This window comes from Camellia sinensis, chromosome 4 (assembly GCF_055761805.1).
Source record: "Camellia sinensis isolate YWXY chromosome 4, ASM5576180v1, whole genome shotgun sequence".
Classification (NCBI taxonomy): Eukaryota; Viridiplantae; Streptophyta; class Magnoliopsida; order Ericales; family Theaceae; genus Camellia; species Camellia sinensis.
In genome coordinates this window covers 200,828,273-200,850,489 of record NC_138964.1, presented here as the reverse complement: position 1 = coordinate 200,850,489, position 22,217 = coordinate 200,828,273, and the positions used below count along the sequence as shown (strand labels likewise).

At 41.9% G+C, this 22,217-nt stretch overlaps 1 protein-coding gene across 1 annotated transcript; it reads left to right on the top strand.

Annotated features, from left to right (window-relative positions):
• The first annotated feature begins 9,111 nt into the window (after nucleotides 1-9,111).
• Nucleotides 9,112-10,263, top strand: LOC114306646 (uncharacterized). The gene has a single exon (XM_082924019.1). The coding sequence runs from the start codon at nucleotides 9,112-9,114 to the stop codon at nucleotides 10,261-10,263; it is 1,152 nt and encodes a 383-aa protein (XP_082780145.1).
• The last annotated feature ends 11,954 nt before the right edge of the window (nucleotides 10,264-22,217 follow it).

Here is a 22,217-nt window from a genome sequence, read left to right as displayed (position 1 = left end):
TAAATAAAACAGTTACAGAGACAGAAGGGGGAACTAAAACACCCCTAAGCGAAGGCTTGGCAGGCTCGGAACCTCGCAGTGAGGCACAGCAGTTGGCTTGACAAAAAGAGGGGGTCTAACCCACGCTCCTAGCTTTGGTCTGGTGCATGAACACCTACATATATATATAAACAGTGAGCTAAAGCCCAGTGAATAACATCGTGCGTAAAGAGGTTAAGAATGAAATGTCCTTACAGTAATGAAAACAATTCATTGATTTAGTATATCAGTCGTTCAGTCATATGTGGTACACCCATTAGCATAACAGTACAATAAACAGTAGGTCTTAAAAGACCGAACAGTAAATGATGGCCATCAATCAGTAAACAGTAGTGGTTCCAACGAGGGAACCGATAGAGATCTCTGTAACAGTAACGGTAAACAGTAGTTGCTAAGGATGCCACAATACAGTTCGGAATATAGGACATTCATTCATTCAGTTAATAGTAATCAATTCAGAAACAGTACAGTTCAATTGTTCAGAAGATAATCATTTTGAACATATCTTTACACAGTTGTTACTCACAGAGTTCTGGGTTATAAGCAGCTAGAGCGCATCCCCGAAAGCCAACCCTAAATAGTTAATAGATTGAACACACACTAAGTTACACAGTTGGGAAAGATAATAACTTAATTCCTAATTTGCCTCGGTGTGTTCTACATCTATATCCTCATTAAGATGCCTTAAACTAGGCCTAATAATGCTTAGGATGAGATGAGAATGCAAATATGCACTTTAAAAACATTTTCAGAATTTTTAGAAAACAGGGGTCACGCTCGAGCGTAGGTTACTCCGCTCGAGCGGAAATGCAGACAAAGGTTTCCGCTCGAGCGTATACTCAACCGCTCGAGCGTACCTCAAAACAATCAAAAGTGTTGGATAGGTGAAATTCACGCTCGATTGGGCGCTCGACACCCGCTCGAGCGTAAGACACAAGGTCCGGCTCGAGCGTAAATTACCCCGCTCGAGCTGGCTTAAAAACAGAACAAAATGCTGGGAGCACGATTTCCACGCTCGAGTGCCAGTCACCCCGCTCGAGCGTGAGTTCAAAATCTGAAATTTCCAGATTTGCCTCCCAAGGTCAAACCAAGCATTCTACAGCTCAAAACTTGACCTCTTGGGCCCAATTTCTGGAAAACACATCCAAACTCAATATAAAACAAGTTCCAAAGCTCAATTTGAAAAACCAAAGCCCAAGGGTGAGTCAATTAATTCCAAATTCAAACCAATTTTTCATGAACATGCTACAACCAAGACATGCATGAAATCCAAATCATTTCAAAGCTTCAATTTGATGCTCTAGTGAGCCAATTGTTCCAAAAACAAGATGAAATCATGGACTTAAGCTTAATTATGAACATGCCTGTGACAATTTGCCATGAAAACAACTTAAAATTCATCAATACAACCATGCATGCATGAATTAAGTTATAATTCAACATGTAAAGCTATTTCATGACTTAATCCACTAAATTTGACATGAATCATGTAAGAACAAGTTCAATTCACAAACAAGAGGGTAATTACACTACCTTAGGTCTTGTATTCAAGGTCTAGGAGCTCAATTTGACAATTCTCTAACAATTCCTTCAAGTTTTCTAGCCAAACCCTCAAGATCAAGTCAATTCTCTCACTCTCTCTCTATAAAGTCGGTTGTAGACAACAAATGGTTGATGAAGTGTGTTGTGTCAAAAGTATGCAAGCCTCTAAATGTGTGAGATAGTGGCCACTAAGTGGCATTTTGGCACTTAAGTCCACCTAATGCAATTTAGCTTAATTTAACCTAGTTTAATCATGCCTAATCAGTTTTCAGAAAATTACACCATTAAATCACATAAATTCTACTGATCATGGAACACTAATCAATTTCCGGTTCGGCCGCCGATAAGGCCTTCAATTCACAATTTAAACACAAAAACATGAACAGATAATTGAATGACAAACAGATAGTTATACAATTAAATAGATATACTCAGTCAATTCAGTTCTAGATTTCAGTCAGTCTGTTCAATATTTTAGTTGATTCAATTACTTATCAAAATCAGTTTCAGTTTAACAGTAATCGGTGGTTAATCAGTAATCAGTGACGAGGGTTGTTACAGCTATCGTAATGCAACAGTTCACAAGGGACAGGCCTCTACATCACATGACCTGAAGACTCAAATAAAGGGAAAGCTGAAGGTGTAACAGGGTGGTCTCTCTCTTCATCTGCCGAACGAGGGTAAGATCAACAAAAGGGAGGTAAAACCTGTTTTTGTTTGTCATTATTGTAGTAGGTATGGCCACATTCGTCCTTATTGCTTTGAGTTGTTTGGTAAAGTGACTCAAAGGGGTAGAAATTCTAATACTTTTTGAGTTAGGAGACAACCTTAGATGTCTAGGCAGAACACCAAGATTCATGAGGGTGTTCACAACACTAAGACATTTACCAAGACTGCCAGTCTTGATTTTGTTAAGACCAAAAAGTTATGGGTGAGAAAGGGTGACTTGGCTTGTTTTGTTGTTCACACTGCTCTAAAAACACGTGACTCACACATGTGGTACCTTGATAGTTGGTGCTCTCGTCACATGTCAGGTGACAAATCCTACTTCACCTTCCTTGAAAAATATGAAGAAGAAATTGTTACCTTTGGAGATGGTGGCACTTCTAGAGTCATTGGTAAGGGCTCTATAAGTGTGGCTGGTCTTCTTAGCTCAAAAATGCATTACTTGTTGATGGGCTTAAAGCAAATCTTTTGAGCATCAGTCAAATGTGTGATTTTCACCATGAAGTATTATTTTCAAAAAATAAATGTGAAATTTTAGATAAAAAGAGAAATACTGTCATGCATGGGGTTCGCACATCTGACAACTGTTATGGGATTGTTATCACTAATGATCTCACTTGCCACTCAGCCATCATAAGTAATATTGATTTGTGGCATCAAAGATTAGGTCACATATATTTCAAAGACCTAACTAAGATAGCCAACAAAGAGCTTGTGAGAGGAGTACCTAAATTGGGTAAGAATATGAACCGTGTGTGGACCATGTCAACTTGGGAAGCAAACCCGTGCCCCTTATAAAAAGGTGAACAACTTCATAACCAAACATCCTCTTAAATTGGTTCATATGGATCTTATGGGACCCACTCGCACTGAAAGCATTGGAGGTAAAAGATACATTTTTTTAACCATTGATGATTTTACTCGTTTTTCATGGGTAAATTTTTTAAGAGAAAAATCTGATACATTTAATGCTTTTCAGGCCTTAGTCCTTAAAATCCAAAATGAACAGGGTGTTTCTATTGGGCGTATCATAAGAATCTGAACTGATCATGGTCGTGAGTTTGAAAATAGTTCATTTTCGGATTTTTGTGATATACATGGAATTAAGCATGAATTTTCTGCTCCGATTACTCCACAACAAAATGGAGTTGTTGAGAGGAAGAATAGGGTTGTTCAAGAGATGGCTAGGATCATACTCCTGAGTAAGAAAGTTTCTCCAAAGTTTTGGGCTGAAGCCTTAAATACCGCCGTTTATGTTGTGAACCGTGTATATTTAAGGCTCGGCACTTTACAAACTCCATATGAATTGTGGAAGGAATTGAAACCTAATGTAAAATACTTCAAAACTTTTGGAAGTAAATGTTACATTTTCAAAGATAGAGAGCCTTTGAGCAAATTTGACTCCCGAAGTGATGAAGGTATTCAACCATTAGAAGAGCTTTTCGTGTCTATAACCTGCGAACTTTATCTTTAATGGAATCGATCAATGTGGTTATAGATGACACAGGTTCTCTTACTTCAGCCATAAATCAGGAAAAAAATGGTGAGTCTCCAATCCTGGATACTGAACCACAAAGTCAAAGAGAAGTTGAGGTCCAAGCACAAGAAGGTGAGCCAGCACCAACTTCTAAGGTAAGTCAGAGTCTAAAGAGTGTACAGAGAGACACCACTTCTGATGCCTCTGTTAGCACAAGTCTAAAGTTCAAACCATCAGCAAGGGTGAAACTGAATCATCCGGCTCAACAGATGATTGGAAGTGTCTCAAATCGAATGAAAACCTGAAGACAAATTCAGGAGGAGGTATCTCATATGTGTTGTGTTTCATTAATTGAAACTAAGAATATAAAAGAGGCCTTATTAGATGATAGTTGGGTCAATGCTATGCATGAAAAATTAGGTCAATTTGAATGTAACAATATTTGGACTCTTGTCCCCAGACCTAGAGACATAAATGTGATAGGTACCGAGTGGATCTTTAAGAATAAATCTGATGAGAATGGTACTGTAGTTAGAAATAAAGCTAGGTTGGTTGCTCAAGGCTATACTCAAGTAAAGGGTGTTGACTATGATGAGATGTTTGCCCCAGTTGCACGTCTCGAATCTATTTATATTTTACTTGGTGTTGCATGTTTTCTTGGTTTCAAATTGTTTCAAATGGATGTGAAAAGTGCTTTTTTGAATGGGTACTTGAAAGAAAAGGCTTATGTTCAGCAACCAAAAGGCTTTGAGGACCCTAAATGTCTAAACTATGTCTACAAGTTAGACAATGCTTTGTATGGGTTTAAACAAGCCCCTTAGGCTTAGTATGATAAACAAGCCCCTTAGCCTGTCCTAAGGAGTCTCATCTTCTTGCAGTCAAACGCATCATTAAGTATATTAATGGGACTTTGGGTTATGGGATTTGGTTCTCGACCGACACTACAGCTAAAATCACTAATTTTTCTGATGCTGACTGGGCAGGATGTGCTGATAATCGTAAGAGCACATCTGGGGGTGTTTTTACATTGGGAATAATTTGGTTGCCTGGCATAGCAAAAAGCAAAATGCCATTTCTTTTTCGATCGATAAGGCTGAGTACATTGCTGCAGGGAGTTGTTGTGCCCAAGTGTTGTGGATGAAGCAAATGTTTTATGATTATGGTATAGACCAGAACACTCTCACCCCTTTTTTGTGATAACACAAGTGCCATTAACATTTCTAAAAATCCTCTCCAACAATCTCGCACCAAACATATTGACATTCGTCATAATTTCATTCGAGAGTTAGTGGAAGAGGGCCTTGTTGTTCTTGAACATGTACCCACTGAGTATAAAAAAACAGATATTTTTACAAAACCCCTTGATCTTCTTAGGTTTGAGTTCCTTAGAAAGACCTTAGGTGTAGTTCTCGGTCACTAGGGTGTTGTTACCTGTTACTTGAGTAGGTGTGAGTGATTGGCTTTATGTGTGCTTGGATGCTATAATCTCATTGTCATTGATTCCTGTCATCTCTGCATTTTGATTCATATGAACACTTCTTATGCTGCTTGCAAGATTTCATTTTTTCTTGTTCATAGCTCATTCTGAATGCCCATGCTCATTGACTTCATGATCTCATTATGTACACATCCTTGAGCTAAACTGTTGCAGGGGTTTCTGCACAAGTGATCAAAGTTCTCTATGGGCCGCTAACAGTGTTTCTTATACATTTTCAGAGGAATTGACCTATACTGGCATATCATGGGTGATATTGAGTCTCTTAACCATCTATCATCATTTTTCACTTTCACGGTTCCTCTCTCAATTCATTGAAGTCCAGGCATTAGGAAAATGCTACCTCAAAGGCACCAACCAGGCCATCCTTACTGAGTTTATGTTTCTCTAATTTGGTCTCCATACTCTTGAGCGTGCATGCCACCAATGAGTGCCCATAAGAAAGAAAAGTCAAAAAAAAAAAAAAAAAAAAACAACTCTTTGATTGAGGGGGAGCCTCCGCGTTTACTCAACAAATACCTCTTGATTTCTAGTGGTTTGACTTTTCTTTGTGATGTTTAGTTACTCTTGCCGGATGTCCAGCCATCCAATCACTACGAGGATTAACTCTAGTTTTGTGGCCTCTCAAGGATTACACACACACACACATTCATTTTGTGAGCTCTCATGACTGCATTTGAGTTGTGTATTCTCATGTAGCTTACGATCAGTAATTAATTTTTATTTGATTTGCTCATGATTTTTTGCTTCATAATGTCAGCTTTGCAAGTTTGCGGGTTTCATGGTTTGTGGATTATTCTATTTTAGTGTCACATTCTTGCTATTCTACTGGATATTTGTTATTTGTCTTTAGTCACTCATGTTTTTCTGGTTACTAATTCTGTTTGTTTCTTTTTGTGACTAGTGGTTGTGGTTGTAATGGGGTTGTCCTTTGGTTTGGCCATATCCTCCATCAAACGTCGGAAGTCCACTGTCACTCTTCCCCTCTTATAACACCGACCAGTTTCCCTCGGTAGAAAAAGCCAAGTTCTTTAGAGAGTCTTACCCCTTTAGGACAGTTCATTTAGAGCGTAATGTACAGCCAAACACCTTTGAGTCCATCCACATTCGCCCTTTATTTGATCCTTTGGGAGGAGATTTGATCCTTTCTTTCTCTGGCCATCAAAATCTTGACTGGGTGCGGGAATTTTATTGTAATATTAAGGGGATTGACGATGTTGGCCCTACTTTCAAGACCTGGGTTGGGTCTAAGTCTATCACCATCACACCTGACCTTATTCATGAGCTATTGGGTATTGGTCAACTCTTTCCTTATTACTATCTTTTCCCTGTTCGACCCACCTGTGATTTCAACGAGGTTGCCACTGCTTTTTGTGGTACGCCTCGTTCTTGGATCTAGGGCACTTTGATCAAACAGAATAAGTTTCTTCCCCAGTTTCGTTTACTCAACCTTATTGTTTGTGCTAACATCATAATCACCAATCATAGCTTCGAAATAAATCAAGAACAAGGTTTTGTCCTTTTTTTGTATTGCTCACCACCGTTCTATTGACCTTGCCATCTTGATTATTCAAAAAATGGTCGCTGCTTTTGAGCTAAATAACTTAGGTCTTCCTTACGGTTGCCTCATTAACCGGTTTCTCAGCAAATTTAAGGTTCTTTCTTTTGATGAGGATGACTTTGCTTTTTCTACCCGCCCATTCACCAAAAAGATTGTCTCTTAAAGTCAGTCTCATGTCAAGGGGGTCTCTTCTGGAGTGGGTAGTTCTGGTGCAGGTGCAGGGGATACTCCTTTGGCCGAGGAGGTCGAGTATGATGCTGTTGCTGCAGGCGAGGTTGCTGGTGAGGGGAAACAGCTTCCTTCTGCTCGTTCTATTAGAGGCTAGCTGCGTCAATTCAAGCAGTCCATGGTTTCACATTTTGATCGCTTAAAGGGCCGGATGGATATCTTTGAGGCTCGACTTACTGATCTTAAGACTACCACCGATGCCTGGCTCACTGTATTGGAGGCCTCTTCTAGTCGCATTGAGGAGTTAGTTGTTCAATCCTCCTTTCATCTTTCCCAGATCTTGTCCCTCCTTCAAATGCAGCCACCTCCACAGCCACCAGCTCAGTGATGCTTGTTTTTCTTGGCTTGTATATTTATTTGCACAGTTTTTTTTCTTCTTATTTTTCTGGTTCTTTATTGTGTTTTCCTCTCGAACAAAACGAGGGAGTAGATTTGGAAATATATATTTTTTTGGCATATCTTTTGGGCTTTGTAGTTATTTGGGATTTGCAGGCTTTGTTGGGTTTTGGGTATGGATAAGTTTTGATGCATGGATATTGGGATATGTTTGCAATAGATGCATGGATATCGAGATATGTTTGCAATAGATGCATGGATATTGGGATATGTTTGCAATAGATGACGTTAGATATATGTTTGGATATTGTGCTTATTTTGATCTATTTGTCTTATCTAGTTCCACAATTTTGATTTGTATGGTTGTTTCCACAGGTGGATTGTTTACAATGTTCCTAAGTGTTTCATATTCGAATTCGGCTCTTGTGGTTTTGCAGTGTTTTTGCTGTTTTTTATTTTTGAGGCTTTTGATTGTGTTAGCTAGTGTGTTTAGTGGGTTTGTTTAATATGAAAAATTGTTAGAAAAGTTTTGTCTGGGAATTGACAAAGGGGGAGATTGTTAGGACCCTACTTATTGTCAATTCCGTGAACAAACTTGGGATTCATTGAGTTGTAATTTTCTTATGATTTTGGTCTTCCCCTCGAGCAGGAAAGGTGGCGCTCAAGCGGAGTTTCTACCATCGGAATACTTTGGTTTGTCTGCAAAAAATACTACGTGGTGTGATTTTACGCTCGAGCGTAAGTTCTTACGCTCGAGCGTGAATCTTGGTTTGGAACGCGCGTTTTGGCGTTCCCACTCGAGCGTCCATTCCTACGCTTGAGCGGATTTTGCAATTTCCGCAGATATAAAACTACAGGTTGCTCCAAATCTAGGGTATGTTTTTGAGATCTTCTTTAAGGGTTTTAGGATTTTCTTTTGGGGCTATTTTGCTAGTTTTTCTTGATGTTTGATTAAGTATTAAACTTATGTTTTGATAAGCATACATCAAGGAGTTTGATTGTTCATCTTTAAGAGTGTTCTTCTTCGGTGAAATTCGAAGATTCAAGCGCAGAGGAGTCGAAGGAGTTTGATGTTGTGCGCAGTCGTTGATTCAACAATGGATGTTGTGGATTCAACATCAATCTGATCAATTCCGAGACAAAGGTTGCGGTGAAAGATATACAAATAGTGGAAGACAAATTGACAACGTTTGGGTAATTTGTTTGGTATATTTGTATTCTTTCTTTCTTCAGTAGTGGATTAATTTGTGGCGTTTCACCCGTAGTTTTTTAATCACAATTGAAGGTGCTCTAAAAGTGATTTTTTCCACGTAAAAATCGTTTATGTTCATTTATTATTTCTAAAACAACAATCTAAATCACTTTCGTATGTGTTTGATGATTTAGATTGTTAGTTTTTATTGGTTGGGAATTGATACAATTAAATCTTGATTTAATCACGAATCACTTAGGTTCTTCAATTACCATTATTTGAGTCACAAAATTCAAAATGAGGTGATACAAATGTTGACCAGGAAAGCCAAAAGTGCAATTTTGTTGATAATCAAACTGGCAAAATACTTTTCGGTCATACTTGATTGTACTCCGGATATAAGCCATCAAGAACAAATGTCTCTTGTTGTACGATGCGTGGATGTTTCGACAAGTCCAATTAAAGTGAAAGAGTTTTTTTTTTTAGAATTCTTGAATGTGGATGATACATCGAGGATGGGACTTTTTGATAAACTTCAAGAAGCATTAGTTAACCTTCAACTTGATATTGGTGACTTAAAAGGGCAAGGATATGACAATGGCTCTAACATGAAAGGCAAAAACAAAGGTGTTCAAGCAAGAGTATTTCAAGTAAATCCTAGAGCATTCTATATGCCGTGTGGTTGTCATAGTCTTAACCTTGTGCTTTGTGATATGACCAACTCTTGCTCTAAAGCAAAAACTTTTTTTGGTGTGGTACAACGCATATATGTATTGTTTTCATCTTCTATTCAACATTGGGCAATTTTAAAAGATAATCTAAAGGAAGGCCTCATGGCTAAGTCGTTGTCGCAAACACATTGGAAAAGTCGTATTAAAAGTGTTAAACCACTAAGATACCATGCTTCAAAAATAAGAGATGCTTTAGTTGACTTGTACAACAATCCTACCACAGATTCGATTGCAAAAAGTGAAGCTAAATCCCTGGTAACTCATGAACTTGAGACTTTTGAGTTCTTGTTTAGTATTGTAATTTGGTACAATTTGTTGTTTCATGTGAACTCTGCTAGCAAGCTTTTTCAAAGTGGAGATATGGATATAACAGTTGTTGTAAAGCAGCTAGATGGGCTTGTTAAGTATGTTGCAATGTATAGAGAAGTTGGTTTCATGGAGGCTATGGTTGAAACTAAAGAAATGGCAAGTGAATTGGGAATTGAACCTACATTTGTTGAAAAGCGCATCATTTCTAGAAAGAAACAATTTGATGAGAATGTTAGCAGAGAGGTGACCCAGTCGGCTGAAGAATCGTTTAGAGTTGATTACTTCTTTTATATTGTTGATCAAGCCCTTTGTTCACTCAAAAATAGGTTCGAACAATTCAAAGTGTATGAGACAAGCTTTGGCTTTTTGTTTGACTTGAAAAGGTGCAGCGATGAGTCGTTGAAGGCAAGGTGTGTGACCCTTGAAGAATTTTTAAAACATGGTGAGATTTTCGATATTGATGGAAGAGATTTATTAATGGAGCTAAAAGTCTTGAAAGAGAGATTGTCAAAAAAAATCAATAAACCAATTGAAGTGCTCAATCATCTACAATTGATGACAAATTGTTTCCCAAATTCATGGGTTGCTTATAGGATATTTTTGGCTATTCCGGTTACAGTTGCATAGGGGGAAAGAAGCTTTTCAAAGTTTAAAATTATCAAAAATTACTTTTGATCAACTATGTCACAAGAAAGATTGAATGAATTAGCATGGTTATCCATTGAAAATGATTTTGCAAAAAAAAATAGATTATGCAAGTATGATTGATTTATTTGCTTCTAAAAATGCAAGTAGAGCGAGGAGCAAGTGATACTTATTAGTTGTTATAATGTAATGCTAAGTATTTTTTTACAAATCTTTTGTCCTTTACCTTCAAAAAAAAATTTCATTCAATAAAAAAAAATGTGAAGGGTCCCAGAAATTTAATAGTTGATTATCAAATTTGAGCCAGAACGGTGATAATGAGAGGAGGATGAGATTAAAGGGGGATGATAAGAGGAGCTGGTAGTGACGATTTGGGAAGAGTGGCCAGAAGGGTTGGCCGAAGTTGGTTGTGTATGACAAGTAGAATTGTGGTTGGGCAAAGCTACCCAATTACAGGTTTTTGAATACAAAATGTTTATGTACACAGGAGGAATCGAACACATAGATGTGAGATAAAAAATTTACAATTATTATTAATACAAACATATTCATAATTAGAAATAAAAATATTTTTTATCTTGTAGGAGAGGGTTCAAGAAAGGAGTTGGAAAATTCGAAGATCGAATTCTCTAGAATATGATGAGAGGCTTAGATTCTTCAATAATCTCAACTTAGGAACACAACAACAAAAGAGATGATGGAGATAAGAGATTGGGTGAAGAAGAAGGCAAAATGGCTAGAGAGAGAATAATGGCAAGGCTCTCCCATTGATCTCCCACTTTCACTCTCAAGGTTGATAATGGAGAAGGGAAATTAGTTCTTTCCCAAGAGTTAAAAATCTCCAAAAATCCATCCCTTGTAAAGCTATGGGTGGGTGCTATTTATAGGCACCTCATGATGTAGGATGAAGCCCATGTGCAAGGCACATGGGGGATATTCTCTCTAACCACCTTGTCCGAGGAGGTGACCTCTCCGAGGAGGTGACTTCTCCGAGGATGAGAAAACCCCGAAGAGGAGATCACTCCCTCGGCGAACCCTTCTTCTTAGCCACACCTAACCAATGATCCCCAATCATCCCAAAGGGTCAGGGGTAGTCCCAGAGGACGTCCTGCCGCAAAAATATTGCCGAGTCTCATGGACCCCCCCGGGGTCGTGCCACCTCGACCCGGGTATAGGCTAGTTTAACCGAAGAGTGAATTTATCTCCACTCACCGTCCTCGGGATCGGGTCCTTTGTTCGAACTCCATTACGCCCATGGTTCTGGTGCGTAGATCCCGGAAAGCTCCGAGCCCGCAAGTGTTCTGGGACTCATTAACGGAGCGGCTTCTAGATTGCATCTGAATCTGTTCGAAGCCAAGTGCTTCGGATCTCTAGATTCGTAGGTCCGAATCCTTTCGAGTCCGAGTGCCTCGGATCTCTAGGCTTGTTCAACACCCTTTCGAGTCCGGGCCCGAGTAAGTCTCTAAGTCTCTAAGTTCGTGGATCCGAACCCCTTCGAGGCTTAGAGCGATTCAGCCCGTTTGATGGCGATAAATCTGGGCCCACCGATCTTGGACTTGCGATAAATTCGGGCCCACTAATCTTGGGCTATTGGGCCTAAATAATTTAGTGGGCTTAAATTAGCTCCTCTTACATTTGCCCCTTGCGTGTGCGAGAAATTGTAATTTTCTCGGACATGCATACTGTCATTTCTTCGACCCTGCTTCGCATCACGTTTCCCAAAAAAAAACATGTCACGACAGAGCCTATGGATAAAGTTGATGACGCACTTCGATTTACAAAAAAAAATTGACAAGCAAAAATTTTATTTTTTTGTACTTTTTTTTTTTTTTTTTAGGAAAGGCTCAAAAAACCCTAATCCTTACAAACTTTGCACAGCCGCCGCATCCATTCCGACTTCGTCTCTCAGCCTACTCTCTCTCTAGATTGAGAGACCATCTTTCTTCTTCAACAAACCAGCACCGCTGCCATTTGCACAGCCCTCCATCACAGCTTCCATCAACGCCGCCGAAGACCCAGCCACTGTCACGGCAGGCCAGCACCAGCACCGACTTGCCATCACCTTGCCCCAGCTCCGACGACCGTGCGTATCGCGACCCAAGCCGCTGCTCACCATGGGTGCTTTACTTCGGCTCATCGACGTAGCTTCTCAGAAATCCAAATATTCCGGAGCAAGGTTCACCAACTAGCACCGACACTGACTTCTCTTGTGACGACACTGCTGCTTCCGGCTTTTGAGAGCCATTGTGACGCCGACTCCTCTACCTCACCATCGGTGTTTTACTATTGTCGACTTATCTCTGCTGTAATCTTTGCTACCGGCATCGGCTATCCAGCGCTACCCACATGCGTTGCTACTTCTGTCCTTAACTGCCCAACACCGGCCACACATGCCGCCGACTCAACGTGGCGTGCGTGGTCTCACCAAGCACCGTTCAGCTTGTTGTTGGTATTATTTCTTAGCTTAACAATATTTATCGGGGCTCCGAACTCACGAATTTCGGCCCTACTTTCATACCCATTGTAATCCATCGCCATTGGTTCCGGCTATGATTAATCAACGCCAACCACACCGCCGACTCAGCGCGGTGTTGGTTTGCCTAGCTGCCCGCTGTTTCGTGCACCATTCTCAGCCTACACCGCCTTTGGTCTTCATCCTCTTCGTTACTTCTCTAAGTCTGTGGGTAAGTATTATTATTATTTTTTTTAAAAAAAAAAAATTTGGTGGAAGCCTTCTTTGTGGTAAACCCAATTTCAGAATCTCTACATCTGATATATATATTTTGTGAATCTTGATGTGTCGATTGCTGCTCATTGCTAAAGAAAATAAAACTTGAATAGCCCTCCGTTGATTTTTTCCTTGAAATGGAGGCCAGTCTTGAGGCATTTTTGTTGACTCAAAATCTGATGTTGCTAAAATCACAATATTGAATGTTTGAATATTGTAATTCCTGAATTTGAAACTTTACTCAGAAGCTTGGTTTGAATGTAGACAAAAATGACACTTTGTTCTGTTGAAAAGAAAGAAACAAACATGTTGTTGTCGATGATACACACATTGCTATTGCTATTTGTTGAACCCCTCCGACTGGATCTTGAACTCATGATGAAATGTAGCCCTGAAATTCATATTTTGAAGCTTGACTTTGCGTCGATAAATATTGACATAGATGGGGTATTAATGTTGGTGTAGAGAGAGAAATAATTTGAATCTTTTGAGTTTTGTTGGTGCTGCTACTGAAAATTTTGTTAGACTTGTCTTGAAATTTGTAGAGCAGAATACAATAAATGTTGTTGCAAGCGAAACCCGAGGGAATGAGCCCCTCATATTGTATATAAGTCATGTTGTTGAATAATTAATTATTGTCTTGTCGATCTTGTAGATGCTCGGAAGATAAATAGTGGATGCCCGATGCTTTGCCTTCGTCTTCGGCTGTTCAACGCGAACCACACGTCGCCCACTCAACGCGATGTGTGGTTTTGCCTAACACCATCCAGCTCGTTAGTCTCACCACCCGGCGCTATTTTTTTTTTCGGAGTTTGAATCTCGATTTTTGCATACTCACTGGATTCGGCCGTGATTAATCAACGTGGACCACGTCGCCCTTTCAACGCGTCGTTGGTTCGTCTAGCACCCCTCTCACTTACTGTTTATCCAAGCTACACTCACTGCTGCCGCCCTGTCTCAACTTGTCCAACGCCGACCACGCACGTTCGCCCACTCAACGCAACGTGCGTGGTCTTGCCCAGCCTAGCTCAGTCCTGTTGATTACAGTCTATAAAACCTCTCTGATTTCAACTTAATTTCCAACATTGGCTTCGGACTTCACCCCTCTAACAGTCCCAAATTTGTGAGTATGAAATTCGGCTCCCTCTTCCTCTCGTTGAATAATAAAGATGATATATTGTTGTTTGTTTAACTTGTGGATGCTTGGGAAATACATAGCTGATGCCAAAATTTTGTGTGACCGTTGTAGCTTTACGTCGGCTTGAGAGGAGCCGGCCCGAAGAGACAAAAACTTGATTGTTGCATTTTTCACGAACTCGCTCAAAGGAGTAGAATTGTTGTAGCTTAAATAGATCATTATTATTTGTTGATGTTGCCCCATTCTGATAATGTCTGAATCAGGATATGAAATTGATATTGCTCATCTCATTTGTCGGTTTTACTATTTCAGGCAAATAAATTTTTGTGCGAAATCCATGACCTCGGGGCCCTTAGAACCTGCACTAATGAGAGCAAGGGCTCTTCCTCAGAAGTTTGAACAGAAGCAAGACTGTCCCTCGGGAGTCCGAAAGTAGCACACACCCTATTTTGACAAGAAAGATTCCTCTGGAAGATAACCGAGTCTACCAAACTTGCACCAATAGAAGTAAAGATTGTCTCCCAGAAGTCCGAGCAGAAGCAAGGCTGTCCCTCAGAAGTTCGAGCAAAAACAAGGCTGTCCCTCTGAAGTTCGAGCAGAAACAAGGCTCTCCCTCAGAAGTCCGAGCAGAAACAAGGCTGTCCCTCGGAAGTCCGAGTAAGAGCCCACTCTACTTTGAAAAGAAAGATCCTCGGAGCTCGTATTGATGAAATCAAGGGTTGTTCTTCGGACCCGCACTAATGAGAGCAAGAGTTGTCCCTTGGAAGGCTCTCCCTCAGAAGTCCGAGCAGAAACAAGGCTGTCTCTCGGAAGTCCGAGTGAATGTGCACTTCTACTTCGGCAGCTAATGGAAGCAAAGGCTATCCCTTGAAGCTCGCACTGATGGAAGCAAGATCTGTTCTTCGAAAGTCTGAGGCGGAGAACACACTCTACTTCAGCAAGAGAGACCCTCAAAGCTTGCATTGATGGAAGCCATGGCTGCTCTTCAGGGGTCCGAGTGGAAGTATACTTCTACTGTGTCAAGAAAACTCCCTTCAGGTTGGTAATTGAGTCTACCATTCCTTTTTCTTCTTTGAGGGGCAACAAAATTGAAAACTGTTTCAAGCAAAATAACACAATGAAGATATACAATGTAGAGAAAATAACTTTTAATAGAGATACATAATATGGAGGAAATAAATTTCTTCATAACATAAGAAAGATAGAACTTCATGGACAATGCAGTAAATGCAAACTGTAAATGTCATAGATAGACTTCTTCCGTGGAATGTTGACATTTGCTCCTAGAGTTGCAAGATCATTTGGAAAGCTTTCACCAGCTGCTCGGGTTGTGGCCATCATGCACCATCATAGCCATGCCTTTGGATCTTTTTGTACAGACTGATATCCTCATCCTCGCAAGACTTTTCATGGATCTGTTGTAGCCGGAAGCTTGCTTCTTGTTGGCCAACACACCGGGCTAGGAATCCGGTACCTCCTCGGAAGTAAAGTTCACCTTGAATAATTGTGAATTGGGCAAGCTTGGCCATAGTCAGTTTTCCAACTTTGCTTCTGAGTTGTTCGAGGACTTCTCCTCTCCAGTCCTCCGGAAGGCCTTTGTCTTCGGGTATTATTGAAGGTTCTGTTCTCTTCTTGATAACAATTGTTGCCTCTTCCTCTGGAATGTCAACTCTTGCCCCTAATGTTGTGAGGGCATCTGAAAACTTGTTGTCGGAGCGAGGCACATGCCCTATTTCGACCTTCTGAAATTTGTCAAGAAGCCTTTGGACTGTTGTTCGATATGTGGCCAAGGCAGGCTCCTTTAAGACGAACTGTCCTGAAACTTGCTTCACTATCAGCTTTGAGTCCCCCCGGATCCGAATCTTCTTGATACTGTGCTTCTCAGCTGCTATCAAGCCTAAAATAAGAGCCTCATACTCGGCTTCGTTATTCGAACAATGGAAATCCAGTTTATAAGACAAATATAACTTTTCCCCACTTTTGCTTGTAAGGACTATCCCGGTTCCTCCTTTACCTCTGGCTACTGCTCCGTCAAAGCTCAATGTCCAAAAGCTTTCCTCGGAAGCCATAGCTGCATGCACCTCTCCTCTTACTTCTTCATTCACTGGTTCATAGTCACCACTTGGAATTTGAGCAAGAAGGTCAGTTAAGGCTTGGCTTTTAATCGCCTTGGGGGCTACACATGTGATCTCGAATTCACCCAGTGCTAACAACCATCTTGCCACCTTCCCGGTTATAGTAGGCCTGCTGATGAGGTATCGGATTGGATCACTCCTAGTAACAATCTGAATCTGATGTGCTAAGAAGTAATGTTTGAGCTTTTGGGCGGTAAATACCAAAGCTAAGCAATGTCTCTCTATCGGAGTATATCGGACTTCTGCTCTTCGAATCTTCTGGCTAATGTAATACACTGGGCGTTTTGCTCCATCTACATCTTGGACCAATAATGCCCCTATGGACATGGGGGTTGAAGTTAAGTGCAACATTAGAGGCACCCCGGGCTGCGGGGCTATCATGGTCTGAGGCGAGGTCAAAGCCGCCTTGATTCTCTCGAAGGCCTTTTGGTGCTCCTGGTTCCACTCGAACTTGGCATCTCCTTTTAACAATGATCCGAAAGGGGCAGAGATCTCTGCAAGTGCTGGGATAAACCTCCGAATATAAGACACCTTCCCGAGGAACTTCTTTAACTCCTTCTGAGAATGCGGGGGAGGCATTGCTCTGATAGATTTGACCTTGTCTTCATCTGCCTCGATACCATGCCTATGTACAAGAAACCCGAGGAACTTCCCGGCCGTCACCCCGAAAGCACATTTGAGAGGATTCATCCTCATTTTGAATTTCTGGCACCTCTTGAATACCTTCTCAAGGTCTCGGAGATGGTCTTCTTCTTTCTTGGATTTCACCACTAGATCATCAACATAATCTTCCACCTCATGATGGATCATGTCATGAAAGATTGCAGTCATAGCCCTTTGGTAAGTTGCACCGGCATTCTTGAGTCCGAAAGGCATGACTGTATAGAAGAAGTTTCCGAGAGGTGTTCTAAAAGCAGTCTTTTCTGCGTCCTCTTCAGCCATCTTAATCTGATTGTATCCACTGAATCCATCCATGAATGAGAACATCTGGTGTCCCGAGGTAGTATCCACGAGGGTGTCGATGTGAGGAAGAGGGAATTCATCATTCGGGCAAGATTTGTTCAAATCTCGAAAGTCTACACATACTCTGATTTGGCCATTCTTCTTCTTTACTGGCACGATGTTTGCTAACCACGTGGGGTACTGTATTGGCCGGATGAAACCAGCCTGTTGAAGTTTTTCAATCTCCTCCTTAATCTTCTCTTCGAGATCTGGATGATATTTTCGAGCAGCTTGCTTAATTGGCTTGGAGTTTGGGAACACATCAAGATAGTGGGAGACTAGGTCAGGATCTAGTCCGGGCATTTCCTTATATGACCAAGCAAACACATCTGAGTATCGGCTTATCAACTTTAACAACTGTTCCCGCTTTTCTGGGCTAAGGCTCGAACTTACGAATACCGGCCTCGGTGCATCTTGTCCATCACTCAGATCTATTTCGATAAGTTGTTCAGGCTGAGGCTTCGGCCCATCTTGCATACATTCTGGAGCCACTTCAGGCTTTATTACTATATCATTGTCAGGAGGCTCTTCTTTTGACTCGGAGTCGGTGACTGAAGAAACCGACTCCCCGCACCTTCATAAATAATACACCATCTTGCCTCCTTCTCGAACTTTCATCACCTTCCGAGGAATAGGCGGACTTTCTGGTCTAGACATCGCCCGCTTACTTGATTCTGTCATCGGCTCCTTGTCATCTTTGATATCCTCCCAACGAGGAATTTTGACCCCTCGAGGCTTAGAGGTGGTGGGAACTTCTTCGACAGCCAGTTCGGTGAAGTAGATGGCATCAGAATAATGAGCTTCATGGATCTCGAACGGCCTTTCTGTAGCCTGAATTGTCACCGTCTTCTTTCCCCATTTAGCCTTAACACACTGATGATAACTTGATGGTACAGCCCCATATCTATGCATCCAGGTCCTCCCTAGAATGATGTGATAATTTGCCTCAGAATCGATAATATGGAACTTGGTGGCCGAGCGAATCTCTCCAACGGCTAAATCAACTGTTACGCATCCGATAGTAACTCTCCTTTCTCCACCGAAGCCAGTGATGACTATCGGCTGCTTCACAATGCGTTCTTCAGAGATTCCGGCTTTTTCTAGAGTAGCGCAAGTCATAATGTTGATAGAGGCTCCACTATCTAGAAAGGCCCTTTTGAACTCAACCCCGTTAATAAAAACAGTCACATAAAGCGGGCGATTGTGAGAAAAAGGATACTTTCGATCAGCCTCGGAGAAAGTAATGGCACTAGATTGCTCTTTTGCCTTCCTCGGGATAGACCCCTCAGTCGACATGCATTCCTCATGGTGTGCCTCGGCTATATTAATGATAGACTTGGTGATTTCCGTTCTTGCCTCCCTGGAAAGTCCAAGCTGGTCAAAGAACTGCTTGAACTTTACACAGTCTTGCAGGGTTTTGGCATAGTGATCCGGATCTTTTTCCACTCTTGGAGGCTCGTAGTTAACCATCTCCTCGGTCTCCTCAAAATAAGATGCCACATAAACATGGTGTCCTCCTCTTCCATAGTATTCTTCTCCTCCTTCTGGATCAAAGGGATCTTCGCCATGAGTCATAAATGTTCTGCCCTCTGGATCGAGAGCACTTCCATAGTAAACTTGTTCACCCTCTGGCTCGAGGATGTCGTCCAGATAACAGTCATCGTCATCGAGATTAGCGATAGCCTCGATCATTGGGCCTTCATAAGCTATCATAGCAACATTCTTTCCCTTGTCTCGGTGTTGAGGATACGGTTGTTCTCGGATGTCTTGAGTCCCTCGCTTTTTGAACCTCAATTCGTCTGCCTCGACTTTATCTCTGAAGATTTTCCTGAGAGTCCAACACTTCTCTGTCGGATGTTTCAATGTACGATGGTAGACACAAAATTCAGGGCTCTCACGGTCCTTTTTTGATGGCATTTCTTCAACATAAGGCAATTTTAGCTCTCCGTCAGCCACCCATTCCTTAACTAGAGCTTTCACTTCCTCGATTCCACATGGATAAGAAACATTCCCCTTTTCACCATTATATTGCTTTCTTTTCTGGCCTCTATGACCTCCTCCTTGTGAATTTCGGGTATCCGGGGCAGAGGCAGCAGCAACGGTAGGTCCACGAGATGACTTGAAACTAGTCTTGTAACTGGCTTTAAATCCGGACTCCTGAGCCTGAGGAATGCTAATGTTCCGAGCTGCTTCTATTAATGCCGAGAAGGTGGGTAGCTTGCGGTTAACTAGAAACATTTTGTACCTGCTCAATGCCCCTTCTAGACAAATTTGAACCAGATAACTCTCCTCGACTGCTTCATGACAATCTACGGCCTTGTCCTGAAACCTTTTGACGTAGTCAAGGATGTCTTCACTTTCTTGTTGCTTCTCTTTACACAATGTAAGTGTGGTCACCTTCTCCGCCACTTGAAAGAACTTGGAGTGGAATTTGTTAACCATTTCCTCCCAACTTCGGACAGAGTTTGGGGCCAAATTAACATACCAACTATATGCTCGGTCGGTGAGGGACTTAGAGAATTCTCTCAGTCGGAGGACGTGGTTTGAACCATGAATACCCAGAGTCTCGATGAATCGCACAACATGTTCTCGGGCATTTCCTTGTTTGCCGTCGAACTTGATGAACTTCGGCACTGTATACCCCTCAGGGTATGGATAGCTCAGCATCTCAATGGGGTAAGGCGGCTTGATGTCTGGATCAGGCAAAGAGGGTAAGGTCCTCTTGCCCCGTTCGAGATCGAACATGGCCTGCACATCGGCGAGAGTGAGAAACTGTTGAGGGAGAGAGTTTGATGGTGGTATTCCCGGGACTTGGCTTATGTACCCGAAGACTGAGCTAGGGGCATCTTGGCCATTCTGGTGCTGCGAATTCATCATTGGTGAGGACATTTGACGATACTGGCCATCAGCGCCTATAGACAAGCCAGTTGGTGATGGGATATTGAATTGAGGCCCATAGAGTCCACCGCACGGCGCCGCTATACCGGGTTGTGCTTGCAGATTTGTTGTCGGCACCAAAGGAGGCCCGCTTGGTGCTTGGGTAACATTTATTGGTGGCGTAACAAGATTAGGTACGGGCAGAGCTCCCTTTTGCGCCATCATGCTCCTTATGTTTTCCTGGACACCAACAGTCGTCGGAACGCCATTCATTACACCAGAAACTCCCCTAGTCACCATTGGATCTTGGCTCGGCACGCCATGGAGCCCGGGCATAGGCAAACTGCTGCCGCCTACTGTGGTTTGAGCATGTGTTACTGTGGCTGTGTTGCCATGAGCCACAGGTTGATTGGGGCCTACTTCTTCTTGGATTTGATTTTGCGCTCCGGCGGAAATAACTCCACCACCAGTTTGATTTCCGTTTGGCGCCGGTGCAAAGTTAGAACTCATCACCAACATGGTGTGAGTGAGATTCTGAAGAGTGGTAAGAATCTCTTGTTGAGTATTTTGAAGTCCTTGAATGGCTTCAAGCAAAAATGGTTGATCTGGAGCCATGGTTCTGTCATCACCACCATTAGAGGATCCTTGTTGGTGAACTTCATCTTCTCCCGCCATCCTTGTTGGAGTTGTGTGGATTCCAGATCTTGTTGAGACCATTAACCAATCCGCCTCCCCAGCAGAGTCGCCAAAATGTAGGAGAGGGTTCAAGAAAGGAGTTGGAAAATTCGAAGATCGAATTCTCTAGAATATGATGAGAGGCTTAGATTCTTCAATAATCTCAACTTAGGAACACAACAACAAAGGAGATGATGGAGATAAGAGATTGGGTGAAGAAGAAGGCAAAATGGCTAGAGAATAGAATAATGGCAAGGCTCTCCCATTGATCTCCCACTTTCGCTCTCAAGGTTGATAATGGAGAAGGGAAATTAGTTCTTTCCCAAGAGTTAAAAATCTCCAAAATCCATCCCCTGTAAAGCTATGGGTGGGTGCTATTTATAGGCACCTCATGATGTAGGATGAAGCCCATGTGCAAGGCACATGGGGGATATTCTCTCTAACCACCTTGTCCGAGGAGGTGACCTCTCCGAGGAGGTGACTTCTCCGAGGATGAGAAAACCCCGAAGAGGAGATCACTCCCTCGGCGAACCCTTCTTCTTAGCCACACCTAACCAATGATCCCCAATCATCCCAAAGGGTCAGGGGTAGTCCCAGAGGACGTCCTGCCGCAAAAATATTGCCGAGTCTCATGGACCCCCCCGGGGTCGTGCCACCTCGACCCGGGTATAGGCTAGTTTAACCGAAGAGTGAATTTATCTCCACTCACCGTCCTCGGGATCGGGTCCTTTGTTCGAACTCCATTACGCCCATGGTTCTGGTGCGTAGATCCCGGAAAGCTCCGAGCCCGCAAGTGTTCTGGGACTCATTAACGGAGCGGCTTCTAGATTGCATCTGAATCTGTTCGAAGCCAAGTGCTTCGGATCTCTAGATTCGTAGGTCCGAATCCTTTCGAGTCCGAGTGCCTCGGATCTCTAGGCTTGTTCAACACCCTTTCGAGTCCGGGCCCGAGTAAGTCTCTAAGTCTCTAAGTTCGTGGATCCGAACCCCTTCGAGGCTTAGAGCGATTCAGCCCGTTTGATGGCGATAAATCTGGGCCCACCGATCTTGGACTTGCGATAAATTCGGGCCCACTAATCTTGGGCTATTGGGCCTAAATAATTTAGTGGGCTTAAATTAGCTCCTCTTACATATCTTATATCTGTATATTTCGTATCTAATACTTTTTATAAATGTAACACAACTGTTTTGAATAAGCTTATAAAGGAGCTATTATAAATCAAATGTGCTGCAAATGATTAAGCACAGATTTGCTGCCGTTACCAAGTTTCGCTGCCAATTTATTTATTTATTTATTTATTTATTTACTAGATTACTTGCAAAGCATAAATTTGTTGCGGTTTGGAAATCACCTTATCTAATTTTTAGACATGTATAACAC

What these genes read in the sequence shown, in the direction of transcription:
- LOC114306646 (XM_082924019.1), top strand. Translation starts at nt 9,112, where the DNA reads ATGGGACTTTTTGATAAACTTCAAGAAGCATTAGTTAACCTTCAACTT.